Source organism: Larimichthys crocea, chromosome VIII, assembly GCF_000972845.2.
Source record: "Larimichthys crocea isolate SSNF chromosome VIII, L_crocea_2.0, whole genome shotgun sequence".
Lineage (NCBI taxonomy): Eukaryota > Metazoa > Chordata > Actinopteri > Sciaenidae > Larimichthys > Larimichthys crocea.
In genome coordinates this window covers 6,927,449-6,944,484 of record NC_040018.1, presented here as the reverse complement: position 1 = coordinate 6,944,484, position 17,036 = coordinate 6,927,449, and the positions used below count along the sequence as shown (strand labels likewise).

Here is a 17,036-nt window from a genome sequence, read left to right as displayed (position 1 = left end):
TGATTTCCAGGACTGAGAGCTCAAAGCACTAACGGGAGGCAGTGTGTCGTGCCAGAACCAGAGCCGGGCAAGCAGACAATGACAAAGATCCTAGTCTGGGACTGACTTTTAGTGGTTGGTGAAATAAATGGCTGAAAGGCAGAGCTGGGCTGTCTTGTGTTGTTGTGCCTACAAGGACACAATCTTTTTATATGCAAATCCAAAACACTGTCTTAAGACCTTTTTCCGTATGACAGGAGATCATCTGAAAGAATACACTATCTGTTAGCCTCAGTCTCAAACTAAACACGGTTGGAAATGTTACCTGTAGGTTTGATCCCCACTGAGATTTGCCATCAAGCAGTGCATCAAGGACTCCTCGGCTTGGTTCACCGTTTGCTGTGTCGTTACCGCTCACCACATAGTATGCAGAGCGAATGCGTTTGAAGAACTCTTGGTCCACGTTCTTGGCACTGCAGTGGTTGGGAATGTAGGCCAAGTCCACATAAATAGGAAGACCAGGAGCAGCTCCAGAGCTAGACTTCTGAGAACCTGAGTGTGAGAACCAAACGAAACTGTCAAAATCTGTTTTGTAGAGTGAAATCATTTATACCTGAATATTATCGTGCTCACCTGAACTGGTCTTAACACCGTTGGTCATCGCCTTGCCAGGGTTGTAGCTCGACCTGGAGAGGTCATCGTCTTTGGAGCCCTGCCCGTCCGATAGACGAGACATGCGTGAGCTCTTGTCTGCCTCCTTCTTCTTCAGTGAGGCGCTGCGAGGAGACGGCGTCTGTTTGACAGGCATGGGAGACTTCTTGCGTCTAGCTGGGGATGATGATTTGGTTTTCCCCGAAGCCTTCTTTAAGCTCTTAGGTTTTGGCTCTTTCTTAACTGAGCCGTTATTCAGAGATTCAGGATCCACCATGCAAACGTCTGGACGTGGAGGCTGAGGGTAGGGGTCCATGAGAGGAGCTGGAGGAGGGTCATGGCTCCTCCTAGAGGAATGATAGGTGCCTCCTCCCGTTGCAGATAATTTATCAACAGGCATGTAGTCTGCATCCTCATCCGAGTCCATGTTGCCTTCACCAGTGGCCGAGGGGTATTCCTCAGTGCCTGGAGGCACATCGGAGTCTGACTGAGAGGCTAAAGATTCACTCACAGAGGTGGGCGGTGTGTCCTCTGTGGCCAAGCCTAGCCCTGCCGCCATGCCACCAGCTTGGTGCAGTGAGCTGCTGTCCCTGCTGTGAGGCTGGTGATGATGGGGCTGTTTGTGAGCCCTTCTCTTGACCGACAGATCATGCTCATCTCCCTGCGATTGGTCACTTCTGCGCCCTTGCTCCTCATCATCCTCGTCGCTGGATAACTGCCGCATGCATGGGTTGATGAAGGAAGGTGAGAGGTCTTCTTTGCGCTGCCTGCACTCGGAGGAGGAATATCCAGGAGATGTGCGACTGGTGTAAGAGGAAGTGGCTCCAATGCGTGAATCGCCAGCAAGTTCCTGATCACTGTCGTCATCATCGTCCTGCCCTCCTCGGCTGCACTCCTCAGCATAGAAAGGTGAGCGAAATGGTTGATCAGTTGAAGAGAGTGAAAGTGGACGGGCAGGGTGCTCTGGCTCCATCTCACACTCCTCTTCAAACTCATCATCGTGGCGGTAATGAGGAGGAGAGTCTCCGGGTACCATACCCATCTGGGGCTTTGACATCTCCCACTCGTAGGAGCTCCTGTAACCTGCTGCTCCCTCTCTGGGCTCCACCTTGGCTGGGCCTGAAGATGCGGCACTGGCTGCTGCTCCAGCAAGGAGGGTAGAGCTTGAGCTCACCTCCGTGGGACCATTGGCTGTGTCTGGTTTGCTGACCTGGACAGGTGAGGGCATGTAGGAGCCAAGAACATCAGGGAGTGCACCACCTGTCTTTGACTCACTGACAGCTGGAGCTGGAACAGGCTTGTCGGAAAATGAGAGGGTACCAGCCAGGCCGGTGGAAGGCGACCTCCGAGTCATCTCACGCATGTAAGCCTCCTCATCCTCTTCTTCACTGCTGTCAGTCTCCTCAAAGTAATGCTTGCCTTCACTGTCTGGGCGTGGTGAGGAGGTGATACCAAACAGAGCAGCGCTGGCTGCCTCTTTATCTTTGGAGAGCTCTTCAGGTTGCGAGAAGAGTCCAGCTGAGGCCCCAAGTCCAACAGCCGTGTCCAGCTTGGACCCCTCAGACCATTCAGGCTTATAGAAGCAGTCTGATTGAGGGCCTTTGTCTGTAACTCCACCTAATGAAGAGGTATGCTCCTTCTTGTCCTCAGCAAAGGCAGTGGATGAGAGCGAGGGGAAAGATTTGACCTCCTCGAATGGGCTGATGGGTGAGAAGCGGGCTAAACTGGAGGTGGACTCAGCCGTGGTCGTGGCGGTGATCTGCTTTTCAGACACTTCTAGATAGTCGTCTTTGGCGCCAGCTGAGCTGGAGAATGGAGAGTCCATGACCAGCGAGTGCTCATCTTTAAAGGAGGAGTACTCAAAGAGAGGCTCGGCCGGTGTCTCCAGCTCCTCTCCGAACTGGCGGCTGGTGGAGAGGGAGCCTGAGGTGGAGGAGGAGTAGCTGTAGGCCGAAGAGGAGGAGTAACCAGGAGCAGTGGTGGTCGTGTACTGAAAGCTCGTGTCCAGTGATCTCTTACTCAGAAGATCTGGTGTCTTCTGTTTCTCAAAATCAGGATTAGCTCTGTCATTTTGGTAATAACTGTCCTCTGTTGATTTCAAAGTGAAATCATCTTTTCCTTTGACTGTCGTCTGACTTGATAAAAATGAGTCTTTCTCACCACTTCCATACGAGTACTCAAACCCTGAGGAGTAGCTAGAGAAACCTGCAGCCCCAAGATCCATTGGCTTTCCACTGAAGGATGAGGAGTCAGTCTTAGCTTCATCTTCTGCCTTTGTGAGTGAGCCAGAAGTGCTTTCTTTCATACTCGGCTTCCCCTGACTGTTGTAGCCATAACCAGCCATAGAAACCATAAATTCAGGCCTATTTGAGCCAAACATTTCAGTGATTGGACTTTTTACTTCCTTCTCAGACTTCTCTTTGGCACCTTTCTCCATATCACAATCAACAGTGACTTGGTCATCATCTTCCTCCTCCTCCTCCTCCTCTTCATCTTCCTCATCATCATCATCATCGTCATCTATAACTTCATCATCATCATAGTCCTCTTCATCCCTTGCTGTTAGTTTTCTCATATCAATCTCCAAACATGCGCCTTTCTCAATGAAGCCTGTGGCGGCAGGTTTGTCTACACCGAATGGTGTCATTGAGGAGTATGTTTGGGGCTTTGTGGCATCAGTCTGGCTCTTAACAGGAGCGTCTTTCTCTGATGATAAAGAAGTGGACGAGGCCTCGGGTCTATCAGCCACTGAAGGGAATCTGCTACCTGTGCTGTATTCAAATGTTTCCTTTTCTTTGACTTCTTTCTCAAATGGAGATATAGCAGAAGGGCTCTTGGAGTCCAGCCAGGATGAGGTGGAGGACTTAAATCCCTCCTTGTCCGACATCTTGTCTGTGGCTGTTACTGGGGATGGCGGCTCATGTTTCTGCACTCCACCCTTTGCGACGTCCTTCTCCGTCTTATCTAAGGACTCCTGACGATATGAATCAGAGTCCACTGAGCTTGCTTTGCTGTCATAAATGTCACTGTAGGAGAATGTTTTCCCATGCACATAAGGGGTGTCTTGTCTTATATACATGGCCTTCTCTTTGCTCTCCTTCTCAGGAAAATCATAGAGACTGAAATGAACACTTTTGTCAGACTCTTTAGAAGCGATATCTGTCTTCTCTGTGCTTTCATTCTTTAAGTCTTCTTTGTTTTGATCTGATAAAGGCTTAGCCCCGACCCCACTTAGGAAATGATCATCTTTCTCCTCTTCTTCTTCTTCTTCTTCTTCTTCATCTTCATCTTCATCTGAGTACATCACTTGAGGTTTTGATTTCTCCTCTGTGCTAAAAGACACCTGTGTCTTCTCCAAGCCCTTTACTTCTGTTTCTATCTTTGGAAATTTTGACTCAAAGGCGTAGTCGTCATCCAAGAAGCACCCTTCTTTTGCCTCCATAAGCTTGGCCTTAACGGTGGGCTGTAGATCCTTTTTGATGTAACACTCATCTTCATCCTCATTGTCTTCAGTGGATTCTTCTGACTCGTCCACTGCTGGCGTGTCACCTATCAGACCCATATAGGAGGTACTGTCTGAGATGGTGACTGATTTATCTGTTTTCTGGGAGTCAACTTTGACATCGGTCACTGCCTCGTCTTTGTCTTCTGTCTTGAAGGGTTTCTCTTCGGTCGGAGAGTATCCACTGCTTGTAGGCACAGACTGTGTGGGAGAGGCCAGTCTCATTGTGCTGTCATCTGGACTTAGACATCTCTCCTCACTTTCCTGCCTGGAGTGGGACTCCAACCCAGGGGAGAAAGATGGAGGGGGTGAAATAGACTTTATATCAGAACCAGTCTTGAATCCATCTGTGCTGAAGAGACCCTGGGTTTCTTTGACAGCTTGTATGGGTGAGTACTGAGTAGTAGTGAAGGGAGGAGGAGAGAAAGTGGCAGAGGGAGATTTCTCCTTCTCCTGGAGCATCATGGAGGCTGCATGTTCATAGCCCTCTTGGAGTTTACCCAGAGGGATGTCAACATTTGGAGTCTGGTCCTCGTCCTCTTCTTCTTCCTCGTCATCTTCCTCATGCACTAATTTGATCTTTGCATCACCCTCCAGCTCAGCAATGTTGGGCTGGTATTCATCAGAGGAAGGCGACTTAAAGCATTTGTCGTCCTCCAGGGAGGAGGTGGGTGAGATAGTTCCTGCTGAGTGGAGATAGTCCTTCCCTTGGATGGCCTCAGCCCGTGAGGGGATGCTGTTGATGGTGTCAAGAAGGAGAGAGGTCCTCCCAGCATCCTCGGTCTGAGGTGCTGTCACAGAGGTGATCGACTGGTCCTCAGCTACAGATGTGGCAAAGGACGACAGTTTGTCATATTCTGTGATGGATGTTGCTGAGGAGATGTGTTCCTCCTCTGCGAGAGGGGCAGCAATGATGGCAGGGTAAGGTGCAAGCTCATGCTCGTGACCTCCCATGAAGGCTTTGGGTTTGATATTTGTAAAATCAGACACAGCGGAGCTCTTCATCTCTTTAATACCATGCATGGAGTCAAAGGTACCAGGGACATCAGGGACAGAGACGTCATAGGAGCCCACATCATAGCGTAGCTGTGGGATCCTATCTTCAGTTTCCTCGTGGATCTCCTCATCAGAGATGGTTTGTTCAGTCTCGGAATAACCAGGGATGGTCTCATCTTGAATGTAGGAGAACTGCTCAGAGGCGGTGGCTGCTACTTGCCCAGACAGGGCTGTGGTTGATGGAGGTTTGTGCTCAGTCGGTTTGGAGTCCCACTCCTTTTCATTTTTTTCCTTTTTTGCCTCCTCTGTTTTATATTTCAGGACCTCGTCATCTTCTGTTCCTTCAAATTCGGCTTTTTCAATAACATCATCCTCCTCCTCTGAGCTGTCACTCTTCTTTGATATGTCTTTCATGTCGTCTTTTACAGGGTATTTGTCATATTTCTCCATTTTCTCCTCCTCATACTTCTTGTCAAAGCCATCACTTGATTCCTTCCTTTCAGTGGCAACCTGTTCGGATGCGCCCTTGTCTTTGTTGTCTTCTTTCTCTTTGACAGGGGATTTGGGTGATGCAGATTTAATCTCAGTGGCTGTGGTTGTGACTTTCTCATCAGGGAAAACTAAGGACGACACTTTAGTATCTATGTACAATGAATGCTCAGACATCACATCGTTCTGGATTGGCACAGACTTAACTTTGGACAGCTCTTCTTGCTTCAGAGCCTCAAAGTCCTCTGTGAGGTCCTCTGGGGAGGACACGATGGACCTGTCGGCCAAAGCTGCCGCTGCGACCTCTTCAGGGATGTTCTTTGGGACTGGCTTTTTGTCATTTGCTTCCTCTTTAACTGCCTTATTCTTGTCTGTCTTGGGCTTACCCTGAGACTTCGCCTTGTGCAGAGTTTTTCTCACTTCAGGGGTGAGCGGCTTCAGGTCAGGCTTGGTGATTTTCCTCAGCTCCGGTTTACTTTGGTCCTTCTTTTTATCCTCCTTGGCTTTACTTTCTTTCTTCTCTTCCTTTCTTATATTTTCGTCTTTCTTTACTTTCTCTTTCTTGATTTCTTTTTTCTCTTTGTCTTTCTTTTCATCCATCTTGGATACTTTCTCCTTGGTAGTTTTTTCCTTGGATATTTTCTTTTTCTCTGACTTTTTGTTGGCCACAGGGGCCACCTCGCTGTTTTTCTGTTGTTTGGTGGCTTTCAGACTTTCACTTTTGACTTTCTTCTCTTCTTTCTTTTCCACTTTGTTCTCTTTAGTGATTTCACTCTTGGACTCTTCCTCCTGACCACCGGCCTCCTTCTTTGTTTTAGAGTGTGGTTTGGGTGACGATTTGAGACTCTCTTTGCTGTCAGTTCTTGATCTCATCTTAGTCTGTTTGATGATGGGAGGAGGTGCACCAGATGATATGTCTTTTTGGGTAGCGACTGGATATCGAAGGAAATCCAGGTGCTTCAGTTTCTCAAGGCCCTCAAAGATTTTGTTCTGTGGTGCGTTTCCAGGGAAGAGCACCCTGACTATCTTTTCTGTTGGACGGTGAGGAATCCAAACGATGAGAGCGGTAACAGATGTCAAATAGGGGACAGATATTTCTCCTTCTTTTCCGTTGGGCATCGTAATGCCTGTCTTGGCTTTGCTGTTTCCAGCCCATTTCTGCATGAGAAACTGCATCTCTTTGCTCTCTTTTACAGGGTTTAAGACATACATGTCTAACTTTCCCACACCGAGCTTGTGGAATAGTGTGATAGGTTCAATAGTGTTGCTGACTACCCTGTGAAGAGGCTCTGGTGTGATGCCAAGCTTGTTTAGGTACTGCAATGTAAGAGATGCTTCCTCAATGCTTCGCTTGACTTTCAGTGTGGACTCGGGCATCCGAAGTTTCTCTGGGACATTGAAAAACACAATCCCGAGCTCAGGAGAGATCAGGTTCTTCATCCAGTCACCGTTGCTGCTGGAGCCAGATCCTTGGTTACGCTCCTCCTCTTGCTCTGCAATCTTTCTCTGGAACAACCCATTGATACCAGGGAGGTTGTCTGCACCAATATGGGTGAGCAGAACAGAGTCGATCCTGTCCAGGTGGCGAACAAGCTTCCAGAAGCATGACTTCCGATCAGATCCTCCGTCCACCAGGATGTTGAATCCATTGACGGCGAACAGAGCAGAGTCTCCCCTGCCCCCAGGGAAGATGTAGCAGCAGGGTTTGGACAGCTTCAGAAAACCTCCAGAGGTCGGAGGCTCCAGGAGGTCAAAGGATGACGGCACATCCACCGTCTCTGAGACATACTCAGTGAACTCTGTCACTCCGTCCATGTCGGGGAGGTGAGGTTCGGGGTTCAGGCGGTATTCTAAAAGATTTTGGAGTGACTGCTGCTCCTGGCTTTGGCCGAGGGAGCTCCAGCCCCCGTCTCCCTGACAGGAAACAGTAAGCCTAGACGGCTGCTCTGAAGAGGCACCGGACAGGAGTTCAGTTACCTGGGAACACAGTAAAAGTGAAAAACAACCTAAAATAACTGTGCCTGTGTAAGCTTTATAATTACAAGATGATGCATTCACATCCATTGTAAAGACGAGATTTGGAGAAAGAGCTTACTTGGGGGTTGGAAATGATGTTGGAGAAGTGTTCCCAGGTGAAGGCTCCTCCTTGCAGTAATATGTCACCTCCCTGCTCAGAGGTCTGGCCACTCAGTATCAGCAACTTATTCCCAGAACGGTCAGTGATCAGAGAGCGAATCTGGGTAGAGTAAAGAATAATCACCAAATGTTAAATGCTACTGCACTAAAAGGCTGAAAAGTATTCCCAAAGAGCAAGAGAGTTCAAGAGTTGCTCAATTTGTCCAGACAACAATGAGCTGCTGAGTATTAGTGCCACTTCTTAATAAATTCAAGGTAGATATTTGATCATGAGATGAAATATCAAACATTCATTTTGAAGAACTTCTCATACACTAAATATAACAGTGTAAAATTACCTCTAAGAGTTGTGTTATTTCAAAAGGGAGTAGCCATTTATAGATACACATTATTTTTGATGAATCAGTGCATCCCACTGAGTAGCTGAAGTTGCAGCAGCATTCAAATTAAAGGTTAAATAATGCATAGTACAGTATTATCTATTTCCAAACAGTTTCTTGTTTCAGTGAGACTGCATTTCCATCATAGTACTACACCGGACAAAAATAATAATGATTCTACACGGTTATCTCATTGTAAAAGTTTTATTTTTACATTTCACCAGCAGCTAATTAATCCTAACACTGACAAAGAAATGTCTGTGCCTCGCAGTGTTCGAGCATCAGCCGACTGAGAGTGTTTTCCTGTTAATCAACGAAGCGACGATCACGAGCAGGAGAGACATGGACCTCCCGTTGGGGCTAAATGGTGAGCAGCAGGTGCTGCTGTCTTCTTCATATGTGAAATCAAGTCCAACCCAGACTGAAGCCCTTTGCCTGAAACCCGTCAGTGTGATTCAAAGAAGAAAACAGAACATTTCAAAGTGTCCTGCAGGAATCAGAGCATCAGGTCATGATTGCTGTGTTTGTAGTGTTTTCTCAAGGCTGTCTTGGTTGTGACTCACCTCTGAGGTAGCGGTTTCCTCTGACGGGTTCACCAACACAACTGTCTCAAGGACATCGCTCTGATACTGGAGAATTCGCTGGCCTACAGGAAACAGAAACAAAGCTCATGACTTCACTAAGGCCAAATAATGACAATCCTTAACACAATTTGAAGGAACAGCTCAACATTTCAAGGTACAGCTGAGGCTGATTCATGACAATCAATCCAATATTGGTTGAGATATTTCAGTTTGAATTAAAATGATGGACCCACGCTGCCATTACTCGCCACTGGCATGGCTAAAAAGGAGACAACTATATGTACTGAGGTTAAATACAAGAAGCACAATACCTCCTTCACCCAGGCCTGACAGCTTGCTGTAATGCTGCTTGAACAAACTAGAGAATTTCCATGAATAAACTCTAGAGGATGTCAAAACTCTGAAGCAGAGTTGCTGTAAACTGAGCTGCTGAAGAACAGCGCTTGTTGATATGTTAAATTAGAAGAAGAAAGTATGAAAATACAGCATGAGCTGGGTAATTTATTGGCAATACAATTCCCTGTCTTCCAGCATCTGCCAGCATAATTTACTCTGCACATATGGCTGTGCATAAGCCTCCTCAACCCCGCCCTGTCTCCTCTTTTGCTCACTTGCCATGTTATTCCTCCTCTGGCACCAACTAAAGCCACCCTGACGAGTTTAATCCTGGAAATACGCTCTTTTTTTTTCATATACAATCACAACAATAATGGCAAAAAAAAAAAAAAATCCCTAAGTCACAAGCCACGAGCCTCATTGGCTGTTGCTATGGGGACGATTCTCCGGCTGCTTCTGCTGGTAGCTGAGTTACACTGACCCAGTCTTGGCTGAGGGAGACGCATTGCAGCATTTCTGCAAGAGGGAGGGGAGGCTGCATGAGAGTATGCACGCAGCATTACATAGTACAGGAGGTGAAGGCGAGTGCCAAAGCAGCAGCAGCAGCAGCAGCAGCATTGAAAGCATGCAGGCACTTCATCAGGGGATCTATATTTAGAATGAAAGATGTTGCAGGCTCTTCCTCCACCTCGGAAATTTGAAGGAGCTGTCACGGGGTGTTTATCTCTCCTTTACCCCGCTGAAGGGCAACATGGGGTGAAACTCTGGTAGAGAAAATGACATGCCTTAAAAACATTTGGGGGTTGTATGTTAGGTCAGAGAAGCCTCGTAAACAAGTCACAGGTACACGAGATGCCGGTGGGGGCGACCGCCTCAGCCAACATGTCAGAGCCATGAGCCAATTTGTGCAAACTAACAACCGGCATCAGATCAGCAGCATGTTTAATGAGTAAACACGCCGTGGCTCACTTCATATCGATGCTGTTGTTTTACTGTCACAGGTTCACAATCTGAATTTACTCAGCTGCTGACCAAGCAAGTAGAAAACAAACCCAGGAGACTGAATATAAAAATAAGACCAGAGCAGAGGCATGTACTGTGAGCAGCATGGGCTGCTGTAGTGTGAATTAACCCCAGTATTGATGTTCAGGCTTTTTATGTTCATCCCAGTGTCTTAACGAGAACTGGAAGCTCGTTAATTCCTATTCTGGACTGTGGAGTTTATCGATGAGGATGAGAATGACCGGAGAAGCTTTTCTTTCTCCTGCCAAACGTGTGAAACGTTTAGCTCCACATTTCAACAATTTATTTCAGAATTTTATGTCCAATAAACGGGCTGTTTTAAAACAGCCAAGTCTGATTGGCTCTAATTGATTACAGCTACAGTCGCTCCCAGTCTGCACACACTGAGGCTGTCCAAACTGTGGCTGGATTTTTGTAAATATTACCGCCAACAATAGATAGAGCAATAATTGGGATGATTAAATAGTCTCTGAATCGGCTATTTCAACACTCACCCTGCTTTAGAGGGGTGGTACACTCCAAATTGAAATGAATGGACTACTTAAATGGGACCACTGGGATTCATTTGGACACAAAGTTTTCAAGGATTTATTACATCGCTGGAGTGCTTTAAAGGTACGAGACACAATATTTCAGTTGCATGCTCGGTAGTGAGGAAGGAGCATGAACTTAAACTAGACCAGTGGCTTTCAAACTGGGGTTCCAGACCCAAAAAGGGGTCCTTGAGTGGGTGGTAGGAGGTCCTCAGCAAAAAGATGAATAAAATATTTAAGCTTATCCTATTTTTTGGTAGTTGGAGCAACAAAAACGGAAATAGGGTGAATTAGGTAAATTGGGCGTCAGTGGTCTCTCTGCACTAGACAACACAATGAATCACTGGAGTTCTGGTGCTAGATGATCCTGCAAATCCTGGGAGTATTGTCATATGTTCTGGTACCACAAGAGACATGGGAAGCAACCAGCTGCTTGCACTGTTTATATGCGGTGACATTTGTGTTGAAAAGGCCAGAAACAGGAGGACTTCATCTGTGGAGAGGACTCTCACACCACAAACCTTTGTGCTTGTCATGCTTCTTCTCTTGTTTATTTGCCAGTATGTCTCCCTTGGGCAACACACGAGTGATGTGTCACCAATGTGAGCCATGAATAAATATCTGCAAGCAAATATCTGCACCGACTGGAACCTGAAAACTATATCAAATGAAATGCTTTGCATCAAATCTTTTCAAACACTGTCAGCTTTGTTTCAGGGAGGATTAACTGCCAGCACAGACGAGCCATAACTAACCTCTGTGTGTGTCATTATTTCACCTCCTTCAGTGCCTTTAACTGTTACATCATCACATTAATCTGAGCGCTGACACCAGAGGAGGAGATCTAAAGGACAAAGGGCTGGAGAGAACATAACAGTTTCTACAACCTTGATGTCGCACTACGATTGGAGGACAGGTACGAACACTTCCTCTTCTCTGTTCGACTCACTGCTGAACACCAGACTCATAAAAAGAGTAAAGCTCAAATGATTTCATAAAATCCAAGTTGTCTTTGGTTTTGATACAAGGTTTGTTGTAAATCTACCAACTGCTAGAACTGCCTCACACTCACAGCTGCTGCTATCTGAGGCAAACTGTGCAGGATCAGTTTTATCTGCACAGACTAACCACCGGCTTTTTGTTTGATATTTTTAGATTTTCGAAACACTTTAATACCTTTTTAGTTTAAGTCAGCTGCTGGTGCAGCTTCCAAAAACCTCCTGAAATGTCTCCAGATCACTTGTTTTGTCCAACTAGCATCAAAAACTCAATGTATTGTAATGTATTGTGTTGCAGAGTGATGCAAACTGACCAGCTTCATCTGGTACTTTTGCCCTGAGCTGCTGTTAGCCCACAGACAGCTGCAGAGGCAGAGCCAGAGCTTCTTTAGGAATAAATACCCGAGAGAGAGCTTAGAGTTTATGTTTTAAACGCTTAAACGATTAAAAATTGGATTTATCTGTAGTCGTGCTTCTCAACCTCCAGTGTTCTTAGTATAGTTACCCGGCAGGACTCAGAGTTAAGGCTTCTATCTATCTATCTATCTATCTATCTATCTATCTATCTATCTATCTATCTATCTATCTATCTATCTATCTATCTATCTATCTATCTATATATATATATATATATACAAACACAAATCTTGATCCATCTTAAAGACTGTCATCATATCGAGTGTGGGTGGAGGTGAAATGCTGCATGTAGCCAGGAATTACAAATTGCCTGTATTACTGGACACCACTGGTGAGGATTTGGCCCATGGGGCCTCGGATTCCTTGCAGCTTCCCTGCGTTGTGACAAAACTGCTGCCACTTTAACCAACTAATTAAACTTACTAAACGCTCTGAATGTCTGAGAAACCTATTAACCGCTTCACTTTTCTCATTCCTATTTCAAACTATGAACTATGTCCAAGGATAATCTCCTGTAAAGCCACACATCATTGAAACAAATGCTCGACAAATGTAGTCTGGGCCTGTGTGGCTCGTGCCTTGGACTAATAATGGAAGAGTGACTGACGGAGGATGGATGCTACTGTAGTAGATCCTTTGTCAGCTGTTGTCTGAGGGATAGAGTTACTCCAGCAGCATGCCCGCAAGGTTATAGTTGATCCATTAGACCAGTGCTCTTAAAAACAACTCTAACGTACTGCTGAACCTAAAAAGACTGAATCCTTTTTGACTCGGCTTTCTCCTGAGATTTCAGCTGTGTCACATTGTCTTCATCAGCAGAATTATGCTGGATCAGCTGTCACGGAGATGGAGCTGAAACGCAAGCTCAGTAGCTTTAACGATTTTACGAGTTTATGAGTTGTCTGTCATGATGAAGACCTTCAAAAGCTTTACTAGCTGGTTGTGCATTGTTATATTTTATATATGCATTAGATCATGAGCTGTGAGAATTGTGAGATAGCAGCTGTTATGACCCTGTCGGACACAGAGCAGTTAGTAGTCACAGCTGGGTTCAAACGTGCCGTGTAGCACCTCGTCCGGCTTTGTCACAGCGCAAACCATTGGAAATAATGTGTCAGTGCATTCCACTGTATTCATCAGATTCTGTGAACATGAATAGGACATTCAACTACCGCAAAGGTGTTTTCAATCACACGTCGGCACGCACGTTGGTACAACGGATAGTTTGGATGCATTTCTGAAACTTGCACTGTAAACTGGACTCGCAAAAAAATCACAAGATCACACGGGAATCCATCCTTCATGCTATGAACACAGTGGTTCACATCAGTCAGTGTCCTATGAGGAACTACTGGCAGCTACAGAATGAAGTACAGGTGTAGTTTAATGCCGGGTGTGTATGTGAGAAGACTCTGCTCATGAACAACAACAAGGTTAGTGTAGATGCTGCTTGTATCGGTTATCGGTTGTTGCTTTACGTTACTATTGAGCTTGCTGTATTTTCAACGACATGCAGGATTCTACAGCTTTATTTCAAGCCCATCAACATAACTTCCTCAAGGCGTAGTGTACCACACTGATGATAAGAACAAGTGGCTATAATATTTCCCTCTATCTGAAACCACAGATGGAATAAAAGCCGGTTAAATCATGCGGCGTCATTGTGCCTCTGTCTTCTCAAATAGCAGCGGCTGATAACCATTTAAACTTTTCTCGTAAATACTTTCTTGTAATTATGAGATGATAAGTCATAATTATGAGATACAGGAGTCTGAATTACAAGACAAAGCTCTGCAATCTTTGTTTTCTTTTATGAATGATATTATTCCATGAATCATAATGTTTGTATCACCATCAAAAGCCTCAGAAATGCTTCTAAATGGGTCTTGTTTCACTGAGCACTGAGCAAAGTAAGACGATGCAGAAGAAAAGCTCCCTTCTGCACTTGAAAATCTAAGTGAGATGTCTAATAGCGAGTGGGTGTTTGCAGCATTAAGGAGTACATTGAAAGCAGAGCGGAGCCCACACACTCGTGCCTCTGGTGCACGATAGGAAAGCAGTGTGCAGCGGCCGCTGACCGTCCGAACTGTCGGAGACACACTTTTCATCCGCCCACTCTTTGCCCGATCGGAGGGCCGCAGCTTCGGATGCCACCTGAGGGCCAAAGCGGGACATCAGCTGTTTGTTTGTGTTTATCTGCAAACCTCATGGTAAAAGTAGACCATGCCCCACATATGTCACTCTGCGTGAGTCCACACGGCGTGATTCTCCAGCTGCTTAGCCACAGCGGTTAAAAATACAGCAGGAAAATGTGGCCCGTGGCGGTTCAGCATTTCTATTGCCAAGTCACGAAGAAGCGCTGACTCTGAGCAGCCATGTTCTTCGGCGAGAACATGAAATATATTGTAAGATATCCCGAAAGAATAACCGACTCTCACACATCTCATCGTTTTTACATCTCGGCCAACTCTGACATATTTTTCAGCTCATCCACCGGGGGCTTCAGAAGCCCACCTGCAGCAGCAAATCGAGTCGAGCTGTCGCAGACATTTTTAGGCCCCAAGAAGAAACGAATTAGTTGCTGATTACTCCGTTTGGCAGGTCGCTGCTCATTTGGTTTCCAGCTGGCAGATGCTTTTGTTTATAACCTATGAGCTGGTTTCATTTGGGAGAGGCGGGGGGATGAATGACCAGCACTAAGTTGCCCTTCGTTACGACCGGTCAGAGTCATTGAGCGGGTTATTCGTCACAGCGGGGAAAGATAAATGTGAATATGAGCGAGGAGTTATTGGCACTCTTTGGCCATACTGTAATTATCACTTCATGAAACGTGGTAATAATTACTGCTTATTATGCAATCCAACACAGTGATGTTAGAGAGAAACATGGGAAATCAATGTGGAGCCATTTTAGGATGTAAGTAGTCATTATTTTTTATCAAGTACAGAAAGTTGTTGATTTGAAAAGTAACTTCCAGAGTGGATTACACCAACCGAATGTTATGTTTAAATATGAAAATTGGGCATTATATAATTAAAAATGTGCTAATGTTTTATACATTTCCAGAACAGATGTGAACATTGGATAAATCCAGGTTTAAAATTCTTGTTTCATTATATTTATTAAAGTTTTTTACTTTGTGAATTTTAGATATCTCCATAAATCATAAAATATTGTCAATAGCCATGAAGAAAATCTATTTTTGCCATGTTTTCTTGAATAACATGTTCTATAAATCAGGCTATGAATGATATATGAACAAACTGCTCAGTAAAAACATTCAGAATATAGACAGGAATAAAACTGGACTCAGCAAGAAGCCGTCGGACAATCTGGGATTATAAAATCGTCGGTGAGAGCTTCACGAAATGACTGACTGACTTTTAGTGGTTGGTGAGAGCTTGGTGAAATAAAAGGCTGAAAGACAGACGCCGAGCTGGGCTGACTGCTGCTGGACTAGTCACTGATATTGGCTGCTGCTGTTGACCTTGTTGATGTTTGGCTGTTGTCGACTCGTGGAATACAGCTGAACATATTTACCACAGTGGGATTACACTCTGACACTGGGGGCACTAAAGTGTTTTCTTTCCACTAGTGTGAAAAAAATGTTACTGAAGCAAAATCTCCAAATTGACCAGTGCATGAAGAGACAATGACTTTACCTGCAGTGGGAGATCATAATTGATCGGTACACTTTTAAATCACTGGTGTGTCAATTAAACTCCTCGTCCATACGACTGTGCAGAACACAAGCACTGCTGTAGCTGCAGAAAATGAAACATTAAAGTGAATCACGGCTCTGAGCAGTAGTCATAGTTGAGTTAGAGTTATAGAAAAAGCATTCCGGTGTACATTTCCTTAGAGGGACGTAACCCGTGACAAGCAGGTGATTTGTACCTGCTGCTTTCGCCATCAGATGTGTTAACACTTGAGGGAAATAATCGAAGGGCTGGATTAGAGCCTGTGGCGCAGCAGCAGTCTTCATGATTATAAAGCTCCTTGACTGTGTAGCTGCTGCAACCAAGTGGCTCACATAAAGCCTTGTTATGGGAACTTCAATCATATTCTGTGTATAAGATATAATTTGTGAAGCTATTTAATAAAAGTTTGAGTGCAAAGCACATCATTAATTCCAGGCGGTTTCAGGCTTACTTGGACAGGCATCACAGCTTATTTTGGGCCTGACTGGCTGTCGTACAGAACTAAAGCCTCAAAGTTGCAGGTAAATATGTCACCTGAATCAACAAAGTTGCTGCTGTCAGCCAACTAGTATTGTGGTGGTTTTCAATATATCTGTTAGTGTAGAAATGTAGGCTCAGTCATGTCAAGCATTCAGGGTTCTGGAAGTCCCATTCAGTTTTTCCACAGATGTGTTTGATGACTGTCTGTCTGTTGGAGCGTTTCCAACACTTTAACAAGGAAGGAAACTCTACTGGCTGAGTCATCGGCACAAACTATGAACAACTGTTTTGGGAAATTGCTAGTTCACTGAAAAGAAATGCGACTTTGTTCAGAGCTCTTGTATTATTACCTTAATACTTGATGATTTTGAACTTTTAATTCAGAAGTAATTGTTCTGTTTGGTCCTCCTGTGTTTGCTTCTTGCCACAGTCTAAAGACATGCCGGTTTAATTGGTGACTCTAATAGGTGCGAATGGTTGTTTGTCTCTATGTGTCAGCCCTGTGATAAATTTGCCGACTTGTCCTGGGTGTGTAATCTGACTCTCACCTAATGTCAGGTGGGACTGGCTCCAGCCCTCCTTGACCCTGATGAGGATAAGCAGTTACGGAAGATGAATGAATGTTCTGTTTGGGTTTTTAGGTAATTTAGGCAATTATGCTAATGATTAAATCTCATGAGCATGCACCAACTCAAGACACAAGCACAAGACTCATGTACGTACGAATAAGAGAAGATTCACCATCATCTTTGGTCTTTGCTCTTTCTACCTGTTTGTCATTCAAATAAACAACCAATGCTGCCAAGTTTTCTGACAATATTCTGCTGTGGG

The 17,036-nt window shown here is 45.1% G+C and overlaps 1 protein-coding gene across 2 annotated transcripts in view; it reads right to left on the bottom strand.

The window, feature by feature from the left end:
• Window positions 1-17,036, bottom strand: part of map1aa (microtubule-associated protein 1Aa) — a 42,026-nt gene that overhangs the window by 1,691 nt on the left and 23,299 nt on the right. For both annotated transcript variants that reach the window (XM_019257122.2, XM_019257123.2), the window contains 4 exons: window positions 8,697-8,779; window positions 7,713-7,853; window positions 613-7,594; window positions 305-531 (listed from right to left, as the gene is read on the bottom strand). In XM_019257122.2, the coding sequence (XP_019112667.2) occupies window positions 305-531; window positions 613-7,594; window positions 7,713-7,853; window positions 8,697-8,779 (7,433 nt within the window). The remainder of the gene's footprint in view (window positions 1-304; window positions 532-612; window positions 7,595-7,712; window positions 7,854-8,696; window positions 8,780-17,036) is intronic.